This window comes from Naegleria gruberi (genome assembly GCF_000004985.1).
Source record: "Naegleria gruberi genomic scaffold NAEGRscaffold_12, whole genome shotgun sequence".
Classification (NCBI taxonomy): Eukaryota; Heterolobosea; class Eutetramitea; order Acrasida; family Naegleriidae; genus Naegleria; species Naegleria gruberi.
Genome location: NW_003163315.1, coordinates 426,791 through 448,739, shown reverse-complemented (window position 1 = coordinate 448,739; position 21,949 = coordinate 426,791). Strand labels below are relative to the sequence as shown.

Genomic DNA, 21,949 nt, shown 5'->3' with positions numbered 1-21,949 from the left:
AACACATAGAATGCTCTCTTCTTGATTCTATCGAAAACTAAACTGGCAGTACCTTGAATAAAATCAAGAGTGGTTTGATCCTCAACATTCTTTTGAATGGTTGCCTTTTCCTTGTAGAACATGTTCAAAGTCTTGGCCAACTTGTCCATTCTATCAGAACGTTCAGATTCCTTATAATAAAGAATGATATTATTGGCGTGTGAAGAAATGTTGTGAGTTGGGAAGTGAGCAGTAGAGTCACCTGGAATATCTGGTCTTTGAGTAAAGATTACACAATTGACATCATGTTGAGTAAGTTCCTTGTGAATTTCGGAGAGAATATGTCTGTGTTGTTCCTTAATTCTACTGATATCAGTATTGGAAATAGCTTCATGCTTGGCAGCTGACAATGACTTGCTATTAGTAGCATGAACAGTGTGATAACTTGGAACAACAAGTAAAACGTTCTTTGATGATTGAGAGTCAAATTCCTTACATGGGTGCATGTATGGTTGTTCGGCAACAGTTGTTGGAACATTTCTGAATTCATTGACTTCAATCTTCTTTCTTTGAAGAACTTGAGATGAACAATGGAGAGAACCATACATGGTAGTCATACCAGAGTAATCAATACGGTCAATTTCACCATCAAAGTTTGGATCTTGCAACATCTTTCTACTGGTTGATTCATCCATAGTGATGTTGATACCTCCACCAATGTTCAAAAAGTTGATACCATACATTTCTTGTTGCTTTTCAGTAACTGAGATAATATGATAACCTTCTTCCTTAATATATTTGGAAAATTCAACATTGAAACGAGTCACTTCATACTTTCCTTGTTCATTCTTGGTATATTCAGTAACCAAACGTCTGAGTGGAGAGTTTTCTCCCATAACAGTTTCAAGCATGACACAACAATTGTGTGAACAAATGTTAAAGAAGGTATCCAAGTGCATTCTTTGTTGATCACAATCAAAGTAATCATGAACGACAGCAACACGTCTAGTTCCAAACCAATCATTATCAAGCATTTGACGAATGGCATCTGGATTAGTTCTCAAACCTTCACCAATATAACAGATATCAGCACCACCAACCAAAAAGTCACCTCCTTCAATAATACCTGGCTCTTTAATTTCTCCCAAAATTTCATATCCCAACTTTTCAAAACAGAATTTCAAAATTTTAGTTTCTTGATGTCTTTGCAAACTTCCCATACGACAAATAACAAGACCTCTATTGGTGACAATTTGTTGGTCCCGAGTAAAGGTCAAGTTAAGAAGAGGTCTCATACCTAATCTTTCCAATCTCATTGGAGTATTTGTTGATGAAGGAACCAATCTAACAGTTGGACCCAACAAGATGATATCAATTAAATCATTAACACCCATTGTTGATAAACATTCTCTCTTATAATCATCAGTTAATAAATACTTTTGAATTGATGTTAAATCATTAAAATCTGTTGTTGCTTCATCATCACCATCATCACAAACATATTTCATACACTTTAAAGCTAATTCTTCCAATTCAACTCTGCATTTCAAAGAATGCTCACAATTCATTGCCAAAATATCTCTAACATCCATAACTTTAACTCCGTGTCTTCTCAGGGCTTCTTTAAAACCTTGATGATTTTTTCTAGCTAATTGCAAATTAACTGGTTTTTCAAACAATGAACCGGAAGCATGAAGTGATCCTAACAAGGCTTCTAATCCTGGTTCATGTAAAAGAACAACTTCGGCTTTATCATTTTCATGGCATTGGCCTGGTTTTAAATGTGGAATGTGTTTCATTTCTCTTTGTTAACAATTTAAATAATTATATATTAATTTCTTCCTTTGTTACTTGTTGTGTTCGGCGGCCAAAGAATTTGATAATTGAAAATTTGTGATGTTTCAAAATTGTTGATTTTTTTGCAAGCCGTTGAGCGCTTGTGGGCACTGCTTGAAATGGTGATGGAGAAGATGATTCTTGGATATCCTTTGGTTCATGATAACGATGAGGTGTAAGAGGAGAATGCATGTATCAAACATCCTTTGTTTCAGTTTGTAACGGATGAAGAGTTAAACAGATAATATGGTTTATGTTCAGATATACAATTTTGAGGTGATAAATGTGAAGCGTCGATGGTTTAGTGGTAGAATACGGCGTTGCCATCGCCGTGACCCGGGTTCAATTCCCGGTCGACGCAGAAAATATATTTTAGTTTCTTCATCTTTTTATGATAAATTGCTATTTTTTTATAGTAGATAGAATACAACTATGTGTAGATACGTCTCAAATTTCAGCAAGTAATGACAAGTATTTCTTTAGAAAATAACCTCTGATTGAGACCTATTTTTTACCATATTTTTTTCACTTTTCATTTTTTTTATTTGAAAAATATGGATTCATAATTTTATGTTACGATTCTATTCTTATCCATTGTTTTATTACAAAAATAAGTATCATATTTAGAGATTTGCATAGAATTCATGATATTCTAATGCCATGTTATCATAATCATAATCAAATTGTTGTCCAATGAGTTGTGGCAAATCTTCTCTCTCCTTCAAATATTTAGAAAACACTTGGACGAATGGTTTGATATTTCCATCTGGATTGTGCACTTTCTTTGCATTGTGATCATCGATAATTGCAAAGAAAACTCTATCAAAATGACCTTTGAATTCAGTGCTTTCAATCTTTTCCTTGAAAACTTGAGCGATAGCTGTTGGAGAATTTCTAAAAGCTCCACAACCCAAAGCTGAAAGAACAAGATTTCTCACCTTATGTTGAACTGCAATTTTCAATATTGCCTCAATGGATCCAATATTTCTATTATCGATACTTCCATCATTGTATGCAGAATTAGGAACTGCTGCTGCGGTGATAACATCAATTAATCTTGGAGCTGAGAGGAGTGGATAACCCTTGGCCTCACAACCTCTAAAAACAGTTACATCTGGGCTAAAGACACCACTCTCATAACCAATTGGATAGGACCATGTTCTTTTCTTATCGATTCTATCAACTGGATTATCCAAACATTGATACAAGTTTGATCTTCTATGTAAGTTTTCTTCTTGAGCTCTTTTAAAGGTTAAATTAAATTAATTGAAATAGTAGTTACTAACTTACCCGCACCCAGTCTTGTATCCTCCTCCTGGTTGCTCGGGATTGGCCATATTCAAAACCGCAACTCGTTCCTTTCCTAATTGACCTTCCTTCATCAATAAATCTTGAACATGGAATGCAATATCAAGGCAATCTCCGTTAAAAACCAAAACTTGAGTATCCTTCTCTGGATTTCCAACCTTATCACTCACATCCAATAATTCATTTCTATAATATTTACTATTGATGGAAGCATTCACTAATACATGCTCTTTCAATTCAACATTCTTCTTCTTAACCTCACCTTCCACCTTAATTGGCCTGAAATTATACTTTCTAGTACGACATATATGAGTTGTTTGATGTTGAATAAGAATTCTCAAATTTCTCAACTTGGTAAAATTCTCTTCCTCTAAACAACTCTTAAATTGTGCAACGAATTGATTTGGATCATACAAATATTTACAATATTCCAAAGAATCATAACTTTTAAAAAAGATCCCACTCTCTTCATAGAATGACGGTGGACACGATTGATTTGATTTTTCCTCATCCTCTGGCGTATTATTTAATTGCAATGAATCTGATGATGGCAGTGGATTGCCAGTGATGAGAGCATAAATGTTGTTGAGCATTTTTTTTAATTGAACTTATTCATTAACGAACTATGAACCTGTTTCTAACCAATTTTTAACTAGTGTCTCTTAAAAGATTTTAATAGATTATTCTTCTTTTTATTAATTAAGGCTACTCGAATGGAATACGAACCTTTAAATTCAAACCTCTACCATCTAACTCTAAATTAAGGCTCTCGATGTATTAAGGATAAAAACAGTGTAAGCAGCGATAGATCAGTTGGTTAGATCGTAAGCCTAACACGCTTAAGGTCGCGGGTTCAAGCCCCGCTCGCTGTAACCTTTTGGGATTCTTACCTTGGAAAAATATTTTCTGTTATTCTATCATAACTTTATTCATCATGAAAATTATTAAGCGTTTTAAAGCGTTTTTCTAATAATGTTTCAACAATACAAAATTATCTCCAATCCATCCAACGTTATCTCTTACAGAACAGCACCATTACACTTTGCATTACAATAAAATTATGTAAGAGATGAAGTAGTATTTGCTGGAACAACTATTCTCAAATTTTGAGGTAACATTGAAACATCAACTCCAATAGCTTCCAATCTTGAAAGAACGTCATGAGCTGATTCACCATAAATCTCAGCAACACAATGATAACCTGTATAGGCAGCATCCATCAAAGACATGACATCATCTCTCGTGCTGATTGTACCAAACACTAATAAGTGAGCTCCATGTCTCAATAATGCATTCAAAATGGCTCTTCTTGATAATGTTGGATGAGTTGATAATTTGTAAACACCATCTGTTGAAACATTGACACCACCTTGTGTTGCAATAGAGTAAACCAATGCAGATCTTTCCACAGCAGCTTGACACAATCTTTCAATAAAAGCTCTTCTCAAATCTGCTCTCGTAGAAGCAACCAATAAAACTCCAGCTTGCATTGAAGTTGAATCGGCAGATTCCGAAGCAGAATGAGGAGAAATATAAGTAACTTGTGCTTGTTTGATTTGGCCAGAAACTAGAGGTGAAAATTGCAATAATACATCAGCACCCGATGTTTTGGAACGTGTTGAAGCATCTGCTAATTGATTCAATGTTTGATTGTCTATTGTTGGTGTTTGTTGGATGTTGTTATCATTAATCAAATTCTTTCTTTTTGATGATGAAGATTTTGAAAGTAAATTTTGAAGGAGAGTATTATCGGATTGATTTGGTGTTGAATTATTAAATTGTTTGTTTTCCTTCTTGATTATTTTGTGATGATTTACATTAACATCTTCCACTATTTTGTTATTATTATTGTTGGAAAAGTATTGCACAACATTGGTTGAATGTCTAACAAAAGGAGAAGCAACCAACTGTAAATGGGAGAGAAGGGATGTTAATCTTCTTTCTGTTGTTGATGAAATTTTGGGGGAGGTGAAGAAGATTCTATTGGTTGTTGTTGATTTTGGAATTCATTAGAACCAAACAATTTACCAGCATGTAACATTTTTATCTAATAATACCATCTTGTTCAATAACGCCATTAAGAGCTTGAAGGAGAAGGTGCACATTGGAATTGTCTCACTATTGCATCTCATCATACTAAACTCTGAATTCTCTTCTTCATAAGGAAGAATTTGAGAAAGACAACAATTTGAGAAGAAATAGCCTAGCTTGTGTATGATTCGTTTCCCGCCAACTACTTGTCAATCCAATTAATTGTAATTTCGCTCAAGGTGTTAATACAAATGGTCTTGTGTTTCCCTTTAAACGCCAAGCTTGATGGGCAATGTTCTTGCTTGGTAACCTGTGCCATCAAATCATAGCGTTGTGGTTGTTCTCTACAGTTTTATTTACCGCTTGAATTTTGCACTGTGATGAGATGAAGAACAAGGGAAGAAGACATTCATTTCGAAAAAAACTCGAACTCATCACGGATTTTTGTGTCCACGAACAAAGTTGTGGAAGGCCTTCTAATAGTCAACAATAATTATATTGAACATATAATATTCAACAATATCAATTGGATTGATTATCAATTTTACTCTCACAAAACGGAACATTAGAGATTTAATTGGAAGATATCTATTGCACAAAATTGGCTCTAGAAACAAACACCGAATCATCATCAATTAAACTCTATTCGGATTCTCTTCAAAGATCCATTCTTCAAGAAATTGAACCACTGTTCATCACTTCAATCTACAAGAGAAGTTTTAATAATAGTATACTCGATTTCTTTTCGATATCTGGGCTCTCATCTGGCAAATATTGGATTTTATCAAACTGGAAAAACTATCATCTTGTTCTGTTGTGGTACATTACACAACAATATCAACCAAACAATCAACTCAGCGAAAGCAGAGTTTATCAACTGTGCTATCAAACAATTTTTATATAACAACAACTATTAACCATGTCGAAAGAAATTAAAACTGATCCCAAAGGAAGGTATTCGAAGAAGGAATTATTAGGTTCCGGAGCCTTCAAGACAGTGTAAGTATAATATTATTGTAATAATATATTTAATGTTTTCAATAATCATCATCACCAACACTAAACAGCTACAGGGCGTATGATACCGAAGAGGGTATTGAAGTCGCTTGGAATCAAATCAAACTTGCTGGTGTTGCACCAAACCAAAAGAAAAAGATTATGCAGGAAATTAGTATACTTGGACAATTAAAACATGCATCAATAATTAATATATATGATTCGTGGGAAACTGAAGACGATTATTTAATATTTATTACAGAATTAATGAGTTCTGGTACCTTAAAAGAGTAAGTGATTTAGCTCTTTTTTAAATTTTAACAAATTTCCATCTAGTTTCATAAGAAATTCAAAGAAAGTAAGATTGAGAAATATTAAAAAGTGGTGTAAACAAGTGTTAGAAGGTCTGAGTTACCTTCACGCCCACTCGATCATTCACAGAGACTTGAAATGTGATAATATTTTCATGAATGGCAGTAGAGGAGAAGTTAAAATTGGAGACTTGGGTCTTTCAGTAAGCATGAAAGATAAAAAGTTTGCAACTTCAGTGAATGGTACACCAGAATTTATGGCTCCAGAATTTTATGAGGAACGTTATAACGAGAAGGTTGATATTTATGCATTTGGCCTTTGTGTTTTGGAAATGGTCACTGGTGAATATCCTTATAGTGAATGTAACAGTATTGCCCAAGTATATAGACGAGTAACATCTGGTGTTAAACCAGAAGGTATAGAAAGAGTTAAAGATCCCGACGTGAAAGAATTTATTAATTTATGCATTTGTCATAAGGATATACGTCCAAGTGCAGCCGAATTGATGAATCATAGATTTATGACTGATATTACAAATAATGATACAATCTTTTATTTTGGCATCGAGGAAGAGGATAATGAAGTATCTTCATCTGATGAAGAAGAAGAACGAGAAGATGTCAGAGTTGTTCTTGGAAATGATCCTACTAATGACAAATATTCTGTTAATACAAAGCTATATATTAAGGTGGACGGAAACAAAAAATATAAGGAAATCAAATTTGCTTTCAACTTGAAGAAAGACACCCCAATAGAAGTTGCTCGAGAAATGGTGAATGAACTTTCACTCACAGAATCATTCGTTGACTCGATATCAAAAGCACTATCTGATTGTCTAACAAAGGCCAAGCTCGATTTCTTAACAACTAAGGGTAGTGCTGAGAGTGATAGTTCTTCTTCAAACACAGAACCAACTACTTCAGTTAAATCCATTTCTGAAATTACAAAAGAGAAATCTTTAGAAATTGTAGAAACTCCTGTAATTATTGAACCACCAAAAAGGTCAACCACTCCAACCAAAAGGGATCAACCTATCGATTCACCAACAAAGGGTACACCAGTGAGAGAAGCTGAAATTATTAACCTTTCAAGTCCAGTTGTTCCACAACCAATTTCACCTTTTAATGGTCCAGTTATTAAGGAAATAACTCCATTTGTTGATAAGAAGCTTCCTCCTCTTTCCACTCCAAAGACAAATGAATTAACTCTCAAACCAGTAGTGACACCTCAGCAAGCTAATAACACACCAAAAACAAATGGTGCAACACCTGTCAATAATCAGCAACAAATCAAACAAACACCAAATAATCCTCCAAAACCAATCAACACTACACCACAGAATGGTGTTGGAGTAGCTACTACTGACCAGAATAAGAGTGCCACCAATAATAATACTCAAGCTAACATTTCCTCTCCAACAACTTCAACATCAAATACTTCTCCATCCCCAAAAACAACAACACCTACCCTCCTCTCAAACAATTTTGACTCTACCAAGACAGAAAAACCCCTCACTGTGGAAACAAAAAAGGTTGGTGAAGCTGTTAAAAAGGAGTCACCTGAACAGAAATCCAACTCTCCTCTTTTAAGAAATCAATCCAGCCCTGCCCTTAACAATACGAATGTTGTAACTACAAATGTAACACAACCTAACAAGTCAACACGAACAAGTCCAACCAATGCAAGATCAAATGTTGCGGTAAAGTCTGATGATTTTGAAGCACAATGGGAGCAATTATTACAAAAACAGTATGAAGAAATGGAACTTTTGAAGGCAAAACAAAGAAAGGAGCAAATGGAGCTGATGAAAAAATTCAACGTTCCTCTCGAAACCAAAATGACACCATTCCAATTTGATCCAGTCTCAAATAATAGTAATTTGAAGATTGTAAATCCTTACCAAATGTCAAATCTCAGTGCCAGACTAATTAATGATATGGAAAACAAGCTCACTGAGGTTAAATTACCATCAGAGGGTTCCTCATTAATTACTGCCACAACTATTGTAAATAAGTTGAGACAATCTTCAAACAATTCCTTTAAAATTATTGGTACATCAATTCAAACTACTACCAGCTCAATTAGTGATGACAGAATCAAAACAACTCCAACAACACCAAATCAGATTGGAGTTTCATCAAATGCATCACCAACAGCTCCAGTCAAGCCAGTTGCCAAGCCAGCTGGTCAGTTGAATGTCAATGTGAACGTGGTAGTTAAACCAACTGACAATAATGAATTAACTTCACTCATCAGTAAGAATTTAGAAAACCTCAGTATGGATAAGCCACAATCAATATTTTCTCAAGTTCACCAGCATCAACTCATTGTTAGCACTACCCAACAACCTACTAACAATGGTTCTGTAAAACCTGATCCAAAAAGCTTGACTTCTCCAGCCAAAGTGATACAAGATCCAAAAGGTGTATCTGGTGGTAGCTTATCCAATTTCAGCATGGTTCCACAACTTCAACCTGTGCCAATTAGAAAGCCAGTAAACCAAGCTCAGCAACCTCAATATACTCCAACATCCGAAAGAATTAATAGAAGCTTCAGTGACCCATTTGTGGATTCATTATCGAATGGCAATATTTTCAATCCATCATCTACCTTATCATAAATTTTATTAAGAAAGAAAAAAAGTCCTTTTATGTACTACTGTTGTCAATCGTTGCATGACCACCAAATAATTAAAAAAATGTCAGAGCAACAGTATGCTGAAAAGCTTGAACTTAAATCCGATAAATTTTCATGTCTATTGGATGATGGTAAACATTATGCAACTCTATCATTTGAAAAGAAAAAGTATCATCAACGTGATCACCATGAAATTTCCGAAGTGACTCCAACTCATATCTATGAATTCTATCACATTGAAGTACCACAAGCATACAGAGGAAAAGGAATTGCCATGCCTTTTGCGAAAGCATGTTTCGATTATGCTCTCCAACACAATTGGAAAGTAAAGGTAACATGCACCTATCTGAGAGAAAAGTTTCTTGGATTGCACAGTGGCCATTACAAGAGTATTCTTGTGGAATAGTTTTGTTTGGAAATTTACTAAAATTGTACACTAGAAACACGAGATACCTTCTTGGAGAGAGAGAATATTAAAAAATGTTTTCAATTATAAGCACACTCGTATCCAAGTTTTTCTCAAAGATTATCATGCCCAAAGTTGAGGATAAATTGGCCAAGAAACTTGCCTCCGATAAGAATGTCCAAAAGATAGTACAAGTGACTGAGAAACAGGTGGAGAAGATTGTCGATTCGGCACCAGACAATGTTGGAAAGGCCAAAGTTTATGGAAAGCATTTCTATAGAGAAGTAAAGGAAATTGTTCGAAAGGTTGTTAAACTCAAATAATTTTCATTCACAACATGTATATCAATTTTCCCTCATTTGTTCTGAAGTTTGATTTTTATGAGAATTGAAGTGTTCCCTCACAACAACTACTCTACCTCATTCAATATTCCATCACAGCGTGTGTGCTCTATATAAATCGGTTACTACTACCAACTCAGTGAAAAAAAGCAAATTTGAAAAAATGGAAGAAACAACTCTCCTCCTTAATAAACCAACCTCCTCATCATCATCTTCGTTATTTAAATACTTTAGAAACTCTAAAGGGCCATGTAAGGATTATGCCTCTATGAATGTTGAGAGGGAATATTCTCAACAAGATGAAATGGTCATTAATCAGATGCTTAATGCACTGCTCATTCGAATTGAATGTCCAGAGAATGTAACAACTTCGGAGAGACTCTCTCGTATTGTCTTTTCAAACACCAAGGAGGGTTCCAACAACGCTCACAATAATAGCTGGATTATTCATGCCTATTTACCAGCTATTTATTCAAGAAATGATCTATGCTCAGATATTAAAATTGTGCTGAAGAGAAAGGAGAAGGTGAAATGTGTTCTGATGGATTTGAAACACACCTTAATGGATAATTCTGATAATCAACAGGGGTATATTTGTTTCAGAACATCCTATTTGAACATGTACAAGACTGGAACTGATCCATGTTGGGTCACTGCCACATGTGGAAATGTAGCTAGGACAAAGGTTCAGCTTAATACATTTGAAAGATCAATCCCTTCCTCAATAAGATCATGTCCATCTTGTTGGGATGTTTTATTTGAGATTTCCCACATCATTCATCAAAATATTGAAAAAGAAGACAGAGAGGAACGATTCGAGTTAGCTAAATTGTTAAATTACTGGGCTACCATAATTGCTGTGCAAAACAATGAAAGTAAGAAGAATAAGAACAACTTTTTCATGATGGATGGTGAATTCCCAAAGAGTATTACCAAGTTGGACGAATTGAGAAATTCTCCAATGTTTCTACTAATGTTCCTCTTGTTTAATTGTGAAAATCATCCAGAATATAACATTGGTCAATCTGGAATGGACCGTTCCAGAGAGCTTCAACAAGTTCTTGGTGGTATTGATCTCCAACTTCAAGGTCATGAGGAAAAGCAACCAAGAGCCAATTCCCTTGTGTCGTTGATGGAACGAGCTTCACTATTGCTACGTCTTAAAGATGTGATTGAAAAGAAAAGTTTTCTGTCCAGCGAACTAGGAGGCCAATTTTCACATCTCCTCTGCCTTGCAAACAGTTCAAATCAAAAACTGATTCTGTCCTTGCACTTTAAATTACAGTATGATTTACATTCTAGTGATTGTCCCAATAAGGTGTATTGAAAATCCTAAAACGTTTGCTAACTTGACCAACTACAGAATTTTCCTTAACCAGAATCACTTTTGGTGTTGCAATATTTCTGGAATGGTGGTATTAAAGCTTATTCTGGATGACAGACCCACGCGTCTTAATAAAGATGTACCTCTTTATAAAAAATGTGTGAATTTCGTCCATTGAAAAAAGTCAAACTTTCCCTACAGGAAGATGATGAACATCAATGTGATTTTGAGTCTTTTTGTGAGGTGGGAGGAGATACACACATGATTTGTGCATTAACCACTCTTATACTTGATGGACCGTTGAAAAATCATCCAATGCAGGACTTTCTAGTGAAGTCATTAAGGCAAACTCGAGTAGTATACTTTCTGGAGCAAGAGCTATATCATCATGATGAGATATTTCCATGCAATTCCACACCATACTCTGTTGCTGTTCACAATAAGAAACAACTGCTGCTAGCTACTTTTTCGAAATACATGATAGTGTTCGACTTGGAGTCTCAACTGCCCAAGTATCGACTGAACTTTCCATTCATCACAAGGCAGGTAATTCTTGTTGAAGGAGATAATGATCAGGATTTTCTCATCTGCACACGTCTTGATAATTCAATTACCAAGATTAATTCTCACAAAACTTTGAACATGCATGGACAAGCAACATTTGCAGTGATAGAACTGTCTATAGAAAATCAACGGATGAGTTGTTGATATGTGTAAAAAACGAACTGTTGGTAAGTTTTTACAATTTTTGAGAATTGATCTTATTCACAATTTCATCTATTAAGGCAATAAAAAGCTCCGATGGATCTCAAAGCAATAGGTGGAATATTAACACGAGTAGTTGGACCTCCATGTGTTTGGACGATGCGGATAATTTGAAAATTATAACCACATGTGAAAGTTTGATAATTTATTTTGCACCAGATTTTAGTAGGAATCGAGTTGTATCTATTGAGACAGACATATTTGGAAAATTTCGACATTTGAATTTACATGGAGATTGTTCATATGGAACAATCATGAACGATACTGGTGATTTATTGGTTGTGGATAAACGATATTGCAATATTATTACATCAACGTACAATCCAACCTTACATTCAGATAGTTCTAGTGGAATAATGTATGAATATCATCTTGACAGTTTTCATCGGGTGGAGTTTCGTATGAAACGACATATTGTACATGCACCACTTGATCCAAATCTTGTTGAAATCATTAAATCCAATTTTGGAATCTTACCACAATCTAACTCTGCAAGTGAAATTGCTCATTCATCAATATCTTTACGAGAATGGAATTATCAACCAGAGAACTAGAGAGATTGATTCCAACATTCTGATAAAAGCTTACAGAACTGTTGCTAACACCAACAATGAATTCATTTCTGATATTTTCACATTCCTCAAGGAATATAAGACCAAATCTCAATTACTGGAAATTGATAGAGCATTATTCAGAGTTGAGGATTTACTAGCACTTGCGTGTCGATTTGAATTGAATCAATTTTTCAGAAAGATTATTCTAATGCCAGAAGAGGAAGATGAATAAAATTCAAATAGATATTTTCCAAATAGAACAAGAAGAGGAAAGGAATCGGAGAACCGAATTCTCACACATGTTGATATGCCATGAAGATATTTTGATAAATATTACCTCTCGAGTTCAAAATTGTCTTTGATATTATTACAAGATCTTTTAAAACTCATTTCAACATACATTCACTTTCTTTTTCATAGCATTGTAATCAATTATATTTCAATTCAAATATTAAATAATTTAATAAATATTATTAAAAAAACGATTCTGATGACTACCAATTATGGTGACCATTCCGTTTATGTTTGAGGTTAATATTTGTAGTTTTTTCGCTCTCTGATTCTCTAGAACGTTCTTCTTTAGCCAAAAAAATTAGAGAAAGCGTTTGTTCGCTCGAAATCAATCATCAACACACCAAGAATAACATTGCTGAGTACAACACTACTTTTTGTACCTGCTTGTTTTATAAAACCCAACCGACACACGATATATACACTCTCTTATTTTTCCTTCTCCCCTAACTATTTTAATTCTCTCTTTTTCGAAAAAGCTCGAATCATAATACAAAATGAGTGATAATCATAATACTACTTCTACAGTAACACAACCAACATCACCGATGCGTGATGATACATCCGAGTCTTCCAGTCATACATCCAATTCTAATGCCAATGTTGAAATTGCACAACCAACTGTGTTTGCCAGACAAATTCCTCACAATATGTCCTTCTCTGATTTAATGGCTGAGGAAATGGCCTTGTCCAATCAAACCAGTGTTTGTGTTGATACATTGTCGGAAACTAAACAGAAATTTGATTACAAGAACCTTCGTCCAAGCCACTTTAAAAAGATTAGACTTTTAGGTCGTGGAGATGGTATGTTTTAAAATTTATTATATAGTAGTAACTTCTTACACAATCGGAAATAGTTGGTAAAGTTTATTTGGTTAGACACAAGGAAACTGGTAGATATTTCGCCATGAAGGTTTTAAAGAAGGAAGAAATGATTCAAAGAAATAAGGTTAAAAGAGTTTTAACCGAACGTGAAATTCTTGCAACAACAGATCACCCTTTCATTGTCACTCTCTATAGCTCTTTCCAATCAAAGGATAAACTTTATTTCATCATGGAATATTGTAGTGGAGGAGAGTTCTTCCGTATGCTTCAAAAACAACCAGGAAAATGTCTTCCAGAATCATCAGTTAGATTCTATGCTGCTGAAGTTCTTCTTGCTTTGGAATATTTGCACTTTATGGGCTTTATCTATCGTGATTTGAAACCAGGTATGTTTTTATCATGTTCATGATGGAATATTCATTATTATTAATACTAATATTAACGAAAATTAGAAAATATTTTACTTCACCAAAGTGGACATGTCAGACTTACAGATTTTGATCTTTCTAAACAAACTGTGCAAACAGTCACTCCAAAAATTGTTAAAGGATTTTTCTCATCAGATAAGAAGAGTAAATTGGATACAAAACAAATTCAACAATTTAACAGCTTTGTCGGAACTGCTGAATACCTCAGTCCTGAAATTATTGCTGGTTGTGGACATACTTCAACTGTCGATTGGTGGACTTTTGGTATTCTGATTTATGAAATGCTTTTTGGTACTACTCCATTCAAGGGATCTTCACAAAAAGATACTTTTAATAGTATTCTTCACAAAAAATTGGATTTCCCCAAAGACAAACCTGTCTCAAAAGCTTGTAAGGAACTTATCAAGAAGCTTTTAGTATCTGATCAAGATAAGAGATTGGGTCACAAGAATGGTGCTTCTGATATTAAGGTACATCCATTCTTCAAGGGTATCAATTGGGCTTTAATTAGAAATGAACATCCACCAATTGTTCTTCAAGTTTCTGATCCAGAAGATACCTCCAATTTCAGACCACTTGTCGATAGTGACAATGAAGAAGAGGATGAAAATACCGTCGATCAAGAAGACAATTCTGATAGCAACCCATTCAAAAACTTTGCCTACACTTCTCAAAAGAAATTATCATATGGTGATGATAAGATCGCTACTAGTAGTACTGCAGATAAGGGTATTGCTCTTCAACATTAAAAATAGTTTTCTTTTTTCTTGTAACTGACCTGTCTTTTTGAACATTAAGTATGAAAAAAGAACTACAATAACATCAAAGAAGCAAGATTTGCACTGACATTTGCTTCTCCATCAACAATAGTCTTAGTAACGGTAAAAGAGAAAAACACTTCGCGCCATTTCAAATCAGAAAAAACAGTTTAAAAAAAATTAAGGTAGTTCGTTACACTACATTTTCTCAAATTCAATATCCATCATCATCCGAATATTGAATATTTGAAAATGGGTCTCTGGAATATGATTAAAAGTGAGTAGTAGTAATCATCATCATAAAATATATTTAAACACATCATCATGAATAGGGAATAAGAAAAAGAAGGAGGACAAGCTCGATCAAATATCTGAACCAAATGTGAGTGCTATTGATGCAACCTCCGAGACAATTTGTGGGAATGTTGTTCCAACCTCTTCAAATGAGCCAGAAAAGAAGAGCAATTTCATCCAAATGGTTCCTAAATCCTCTAATAGAGCATATAGCTCTTACAAAACTAGTCAATTTAATAAGAGAAACGAATTTGGTGACGATTTATCGTTTCCAAGAGCTCAGTCAAAAAAGGGGAATTTGCAAGTTTTTGCTGATAATATAATGACAGCAGAAACATTGGATTGTCCAGTGTCGAGTCCAGAAACTTCTAAGTTACAACCTAAAACAGAAATCACAAACAATGAAAGTTCTTCCATTGTACATAAACTCAATCAAATTAAAATAGCAGACAACTCTGAAAGTGAGGAAGAAACACCATTCTATACTGCAACAAGCAATGTGTACAAAATTCCAAAAGCATCCTCTAAAGAGATAAAAACAGCAGATGTTACAACAACACCATCTGAGGATTCAGATGATGAATTCCCTTCTTTAAATCAATCAATGAGTATCAACAATGAATCAATTCAAAGACCACCATCTCCAAAGCCAGTTGACATTACCACTGACAGAGAAAGAATTGGAAGTTTCCAAACTGATGAGGAATCTTTTGCAAACTCCACAATGCCAGTAGTAATACCACCGAGCAGCATCTCTTCTCAAAAACTTGAGGATTCATTTATTCAGGAAGAATCTAAAATTGAGGATAACCCAATGAAACAGGATAATTTTTCTTCTCCTGAGGTATTTAAAAAAGCAATTAATGAAACAGAAATTATTAACATGGAAAATGAAACCAAGGATGAAATTCTAATTGAAAATACTAACAACATTCAACAAACTCAATATGATCCAGAAGAACCAACATATTTTGATCTCAACCAGTCTAATCTCGACATAGAGGTTACAGGAGAAGAACACTATGAAGAAGAAATTATTGAGGAACCAAAGTATCAAACTAAGAATGACAACTTTGATCAGTATTATCTTGATGATGAAGATCCTGAATTATCAAGCGATGACGAAATAACAGAAGCACAAAATTATCAAGAAGAGATTCAAGAACAGATGTACAATCACCATGAGGAGGAAGAAATTAAATCTATTTCAGTCCCACAAAATTCTAACAAGCATTTGGTTAAATCAGTATCTAAGGAAGAAATTCCAAAAAAGATATCTCCAAGGGTGAAACAAAGTTATTTCGTTGAGGAACATACCCCTGAACACAATGTTTCAGATATTGAAGAACAGGAAGAAATTAGAATGAAGACAGGATCCCCTTCACAAGAGCTAGCCCAATTGGAGCATAAAGAATTGACCATGTTTTTAGAATCCGAGCTTACTAAACTGAAAGATGATCTGAAAAAGGATAGCCAAATAGCAAAAGGAGTGGCTTCAAAGAGGCTAAGTGATCTTCCACCTCCTGAGTCTCTTCCAGTCTCCAGTCAACAACAACCAATATCATTAACCCTAAATTTGGATGCTAAATACAAATATGCAAGAAAAGCATTGCTTAGACAATACTTTAAGGATAGAAGCTCATCCAAAGAAAAGTTGACCGATGAGTTTGCAAAATTAGGTCAACCTATTGATCTCAATACATCTCTAAAATTGGAGAGATGGGATAAAGAAAATAGAGAATTGGAAAGACTGAAAGCATCAAGAAGAAAATATGAGAAGGATCTTGAAAATCTGGAAAAGCTTGTAGAAATTGAACAGATGGAACATGATGTCGAGCTAGCAAAGACCAAGTCACACATTGTCTCTAAAAACAAACCAATGGAAACCAAGCCAAAGAAAGGGTATTCCCAATTATTGCACAACAAGATGGAGTTTATGGGCAAAACTCTAGTATCCTCATCGGATAATATTAAAGAGGATGAACCTGAAGTATTAGTCAAACAAATATACCTCCTCAAAACTGAGAGGGAAAAATACCAATCACTTGTTGAAAAGCAGAAAGAAGTGATCAAAACCTTAACAGAAGATCTTTTAACAGAGGGTGAATTTTCTCCAAAGGAAAAACTTCAAATCATTGACAATATTATGCGACAGGCTCCAATCTTACACAATGAGGAAACAATTAAGGAATCGTACTCATCTCCAATGTGTGACCCTAAAATCCAAGCTGAGGAGGATAAAACTCTTAGTGAAAAAGAATCAAAGCAAGGCAAAACAGAAAAAAAGAAAAAGAGCAAAAACATGAAGAAAAAGTCAGGTTCGGAAGATGAAGAACCTCTCAAGAAAAAGACAAGTTCAAAGACAAAGGAGAGCAATTCAGAACCTAACAGATCTTCTACTCCCAAGATGAAGACAACAACAAATAGACCTTCATCTGCATCTAGTTTAACACGGAGACCATCTTCCTCTCTTTCGGAACCAATGAATAATACAGAGAGACGAAAAACAATAATAAGGCCAACATCACCTTCACTCACTAAGAGGCCTTCATCAGCTGCGGGAACAAGAAAAGTCACAATTTCTCTTGACCAACCCGTATCAGAATCTAGGAAAACAAGACCTGGTAGTGCCAGCTCTGCTCTATGTGATAAAATTGTTGATAGGCTTTATGAAGGAGGAATTGAAAAACAGGCAAAAGCTAGGGAATGGGCTACAAATCAGAAAAAGATACAAGAAGCCAAGGTAATGCAAGAAATGAGAGAAAAACCTATTCTTAACAGGAATTCTATCGAGATTATTAACAGAAAATATCATGCATCGGGAACATTTAGGGAGATTGACTCACCAATGGAATCATTTAAGAGAAATAGTGGAGAGTCTCCAACTTTTGAACTCAGAGCTCATAGTAGTGCAGGAAGTTTAGAAGAGATGAGACTCATGAGACAAGACTCTAGGAGAAGAAGAGTAAAGGAATACTATATAATGAAAGAAAGTATGTCCGAGTGTACATTTACCCCAAATCTAAGCAAGAAAACAAACGAATTGATTTCACAAAAAAGATCAAAAGAAGAAGGACCAATTTACAAAAAACTTTTCGAGGAAGCTAAAGAAAAAGAAGAACAAAATGCCAAAATAAGACAAGTGTAAGTATTTCAACAACTAAATTCCTAAGTAATTTGAAAGTGCTGTAAATATGAGAGAAGAGGAAGAAAAGAAACAACTAGTTAAACCAAAAGTGTGGAAGAATCCAGAGGAAGAACAAGCATTTATCAATAGAATGTTGGAATCAGGAAAAATTAAAGAAAAAAAGATGGAAGAGCTGAGAGAGAAAGTTTTTGAAAAGGAAAATCCTTTCAAACCACAAATCAATAACAATGACATCTCAGATAGGTCTGACATTTGTGAACATTTGTACAAACAAGGAGTGGAAGTTCAAAAGAGAAGACAATTCATTAAGGAGCAATATGATCAATATCTTGAAAATATTGCAGCAACTAGACACACAAACAAGGAGAGTACAAAATACATCCAAGGCATGAAGGAGAAGAGGATATTCTCCTTATTCAATTTATTCTGTATTGAATCTAACTCTGATAATATGCAAGTTGGAAAGCTTCACGGTGTTATTGAACCATTGCTAGAAAAATTTGGAGAACCAATGGCATTAGTCGTTCCACTTTTAGAGCATAATTTTGGAAACAAGGCTGTTCTTAATTATGATCAATTCAGAACTTTCCTTTCTAGTTCACAAGCGAGATTGAACTTGGAAGATTTAGCTTCCCAAATCAAGTTATTACAAAATCAAATTGAACTTCAGTTGGCTATAGAGAATAGAGATTTACAATTCACACCAAAAATATCAGAATATTCAAGAAAGCTTGATCCATTCGAAGGAGAAAACTTTCAAGATCGTGTAGATAATATGATGGCCTATAAAGAGGTTCGTGATAAGAAAATTCAAATGTTGAGGAATGGTTTGATTGAAAAGGAATTGGAAGAGTGTTCGTTTAATCCTAAAATCAATAAAAGGTAAAATTTAATATCGTACCACTTTTACAAAGTCTGATACTTCTGTAATGCTTTCACTTTCTGCCATTCTCTTGGATTTAAGCAAAAGGTCTTCTGTTTCTCTAACTGGTTCAATACTATACTTGATACATGAATCATATAATTTTTGAACTCTGTCCACAACTTCAAGATTCAATTTCATTCCAGTGTGCAAGATATCCAAATCAACAATGCCATTTGGCAAAAGACAATCATATAGTAATGTGTTTGCTAATGAAAAAGACTTGGTTTCAATAAGTTTGAGAAATATAAATTTCAATTCTGGCAAACTCAGTGCCTCCTTACTATTTTCGTCTACAGTAATGCCAGGTACCTTTTGTAAATATTTCCTAGATTCTAAGAATTTGGATTGCAAAGCGAAAGCAGTACTGGTGTAAAGATAGGAGATAGTGTTTGGATGGGTATACATGTTAGCCATATCTAATAGCACTTTTTCACACAATTCAACATTACCGAAAATTGCATGATAATTAAGTACCTGATTGTAAAAGTATAAAGAATTCTCAGAGCTATTTTTCTTAGCATATTCAATACCCTTTTGATAATATTGATTAACAATTTCTGCATTTCTTTGCACAGTACCATATTGAACAAACATGCAACAAATGTGGAAATTTGTCTTGATGTTAAACTTTTTAGTTGCAAAATCCAAAAACATTTGAGCATTCTCCAAGTTATTGCTCTGTAAGAATGATTGAATAATTGGTGCTATTGAGTAAATATCTGGCTGAACATGAGAGTTTTTCATTTCTCCAACAATTTCTATAGCTCTTTGTTGATTATTTGCTTTGCAAAATCCGTTAATTAATGAGTTATATGTGTGTGAAGTTATCTTTTGACCGCTTGACTTCATCTTTTCAAAAAGGTGGGAAGCTTCTACAAGCTTTCCTGCATCCAAATATCCTCTCAGTAAAAAGTTAGAACAGTATGACAATGGCTCATCACCTCTTGTTCCCTTAAAGGTAGTAAAAGCTTCCTCAAGAATTCTGTTGGCCATTTCAAAATTGCCCATCTTACAAAAAGACCTTATCAAAGATGCAAATGAACTTGGGAAAATATGTAATCCTGCTTCCCTAGACTGATGATAAATATCCAGAGCAGCTTGAATATTTCCTGTTTTGGCATGTCCCTCAATAAATGCTCCAATTAAAGCTGGATCTTCCTGGAATTTTCTTTCATGAAACTCTTTCAAAACTTCTTCGGCAGAGTTGAGATCTCCACTTTCACAGAGTGCCTTGATGAAAGTAATATATGTTAATCTTAATGTATTCAATGATGCATGTCCTGCCTTTTGTAAGGATTTAATACTTTCAAAGTATCCCTTAGCTGAGTGAATATCTCCCATTTTGCAATAACCATTCAAAAATAATTCATAAATTGGAGCATTGACATCTATTTTGTAATGTTTGGTCATTAAATAAAGACAGTTAGAGGCCAATTTCATTTTTCCTTGTTCAGTCAGCAGTTTCAGAGCAGCTTTAAACATTGGAAAATCTGGAGGAACTGGCTGATATTTCATTGTTTGTTTAGTTGCTTTATCGATAGAGTATTGTTTGTGAACGGACTCTAATAACGATAAAGCAGGATACAGTTTACCTTCCTTTGAATAGTATTCGAAAAATCTAGTATATGTAGTTTTGTCTGGTCCTTCAATTACTAAATTCATTGTGTTTTCCATTTCCTTAAGGAGAGCTGTAGCTTCTTCCTCTCTTCCCGAAGAAAGTAATGAATGAATGACAATATCACAATAACTGCTCGGAATTGGTTTGTGAGTTTTTTCCTTCAACTCGTTTAAACAATCCAAAGCACTGTGAGCCTGTCTAATCATTGAAAAGGCATTCAAAAAGAATTTGTAGAGAGCAAAATCTCTATCTGGATTAGCAAGTGGCTTTTTCTTGCAATTTAACACGTAATAATTAATAATATTCTCAAATCTTCTCTTCTTTTCCATGGATTCCAATTTCTTGTATTCTTTATCCTTGGAAAATTCGGAATCAATTATTGTTGTACTTGTAGATGACTCGTTTTGAATTTGTTTTTCACTACTAGCAGTCTTTGGTTCCGAATTTACAGTTTCACTCTTTGAAAAAGCTTTAAAAGCTGTTTTAATATAATCCAAACCAATACTTCTTCCGTGATGATGATGATGAAAATTCTCGGAACATAACATTCCATTCGAAATGTTTTTTGTTAGATTGGCTTGCAAAGTTGAGGAAAAATTGATTGAATTCAAGCCTTTTCCACTACGAGATGATGATGATACTCCAAGGAGAGAGCGTAAAACAACAGGACAATACCTTCTCTTCATTTTTTCTTTGAGGTCATCTATAATTCTACAAATTTGGTCCGTTTTTGAAAAGAGGAAGTTTTTGAAAAAGTGAAAATTTTTAACATGGTTTATGAGCACGAGCTAATAAAAACTCAGTTTCTAAATGAAAATTAAGATATTGTTCAATTATCGTTTTTAGTTTTATAGTTTTTGATGTATAGAATTGAGTTTAATAAATGCATTTCACACTCAATTAGTTCTCTGTGAAATTGCAACATGTTACAATTCAATAGTTATTTTGATTGTAGGTTTCATTTCTGCTGGATATGAAGAAAAAGTTGAATTTAAATGAGGAAAAGACTTGCTTCCAAGTATCAACATACTCCAAAAACACTCATTGATTAGGAAATAGAAAAAAGACAACTGAGCTAGTGTACCCACTTCACAATCGAGTACTCAAACCCATAAGTTGCCTTTTGATGATACCTTTGGTTGTTGGATTGCAGTGTGATTGCTATGGAATGAT

General features: G+C 34.3%; 8 protein-coding genes and 2 non-coding genes across 10 annotated transcripts in view; 6 read left to right on the top strand and 4 right to left on the bottom strand.

Annotated features, from left to right (window-relative positions):
- NAEGRDRAFT_47456 (uncharacterized protein) overlaps positions 1 to 1,778 on the bottom strand; it is a gene marked incomplete at both ends in the record, with an annotated part of 2,373 nt that extends 595 nt beyond the window's left edge. Inside the window, one exon of the mRNA XM_002679698.1 lies at positions 53 to 1,778. Within this exon, the coding sequence (XP_002679744.1) occupies positions 53 to 1,778 (1,726 nt within the window). The remainder of the gene's footprint in view (positions 1 to 52) is intronic.
- Positions 1,779 to 2,105: 327 nt separating this feature from the next.
- Positions 2,106 to 2,176, top strand: NAEGRDRAFT_t190. The gene has a single exon. It is a non-coding gene; the product is annotated as a tRNA-Gly (tRNA).
- A 262-nt stretch (positions 2,177 to 2,438) lies between these two features.
- Positions 2,439 to 3,716, bottom strand: NAEGRDRAFT_65063 (uncharacterized protein; the record flags this gene model as incomplete). Its single annotated transcript, XM_002679697.1, has 2 exons — positions 2,439 to 3,057; positions 3,106 to 3,716. The coding sequence occupies 2 exons, from the start codon at positions 3,714 to 3,716 to the stop codon at positions 2,439 to 2,441; spliced, it is 1,230 nt and encodes a 409-aa protein (XP_002679743.1).
- Positions 3,717 to 3,921: 205 nt separating this feature from the next.
- NAEGRDRAFT_t191 lies at positions 3,922 to 3,995 on the top strand. The gene has a single exon. It is a non-coding gene; the product is annotated as a tRNA-Val (tRNA).
- A 186-nt stretch (positions 3,996 to 4,181) lies between these two features.
- On the bottom strand, positions 4,182 to 5,164 carry NAEGRDRAFT_65062 (uncharacterized protein; the record flags this gene model as incomplete). The annotated part of the gene is made up of 2 exons (XM_002679696.1): positions 4,182 to 4,954; positions 5,140 to 5,164. 2 exons carry the CDS (start codon positions 5,162 to 5,164, stop codon positions 4,182 to 4,184), a joined length of 798 nt encoding a protein of 265 aa, XP_002679742.1.
- Positions 5,165 to 6,073: 909 nt separating this feature from the next.
- Positions 6,074 to 7,006, top strand: NAEGRDRAFT_31865 (uncharacterized protein; the record flags this gene model as incomplete). Its single annotated transcript, XM_002679831.1, has 3 exons — positions 6,074 to 6,153; positions 6,222 to 6,440; positions 6,487 to 7,006. Coding segments are annotated over 3 exons (819 nt in total), but the record flags the coding sequence as incomplete, so codon positions are not given.
- Positions 7,007 to 9,160: 2,154 nt separating this feature from the next.
- Positions 9,161 to 9,505, top strand: NAEGRDRAFT_65060 (uncharacterized protein; the record flags this gene model as incomplete). The annotated part of the gene is made up of 1 exon (XM_002679830.1): positions 9,161 to 9,505. One exon carries the CDS (start codon positions 9,161 to 9,163, stop codon positions 9,503 to 9,505), a length of 345 nt encoding a protein of 114 aa, XP_002679876.1.
- A 504-nt stretch (positions 9,506 to 10,009) lies between these two features.
- NAEGRDRAFT_47452 (uncharacterized protein) lies at positions 10,010 to 12,489 on the top strand (the record flags this gene model as incomplete). The annotated part of the gene is made up of 3 exons (XM_002679829.1): positions 10,010 to 11,164; positions 11,372 to 11,716; positions 11,956 to 12,489. The coding sequence occupies 3 exons, from the start codon at positions 10,010 to 10,012 to the stop codon at positions 12,487 to 12,489; spliced, it is 2,034 nt and encodes a 677-aa protein (XP_002679875.1).
- Positions 12,490 to 13,080: 591 nt separating this feature from the next.
- NAEGRDRAFT_78969 (serine/threonine protein kinase) lies at positions 13,081 to 18,896 on the top strand (the record flags this gene model as incomplete). Its single annotated transcript, XM_002679828.1, has 6 exons — positions 13,081 to 13,584; positions 13,638 to 13,991; positions 14,058 to 14,762; positions 15,124 to 18,229; positions 18,270 to 18,792; positions 18,831 to 18,896. Exons 1-6 carry the CDS (start codon positions 13,278 to 13,280, stop codon positions 18,894 to 18,896), a joined length of 5,061 nt encoding a protein of 1,686 aa, XP_002679874.1. The 5' UTR covers positions 13,081 to 13,277.
- A 226-nt stretch (positions 18,897 to 19,122) lies between these two features.
- Positions 19,123 to 21,462, bottom strand: NAEGRDRAFT_47450 (uncharacterized protein; the record flags this gene model as incomplete). The annotated part of the gene is made up of 1 exon (XM_002679695.1): positions 19,123 to 21,462. One exon carries the CDS (start codon positions 21,460 to 21,462, stop codon positions 19,123 to 19,125), a length of 2,340 nt encoding a protein of 779 aa, XP_002679741.1.
- Positions 21,463 to 21,949: the final 487 nt, after the last annotated feature.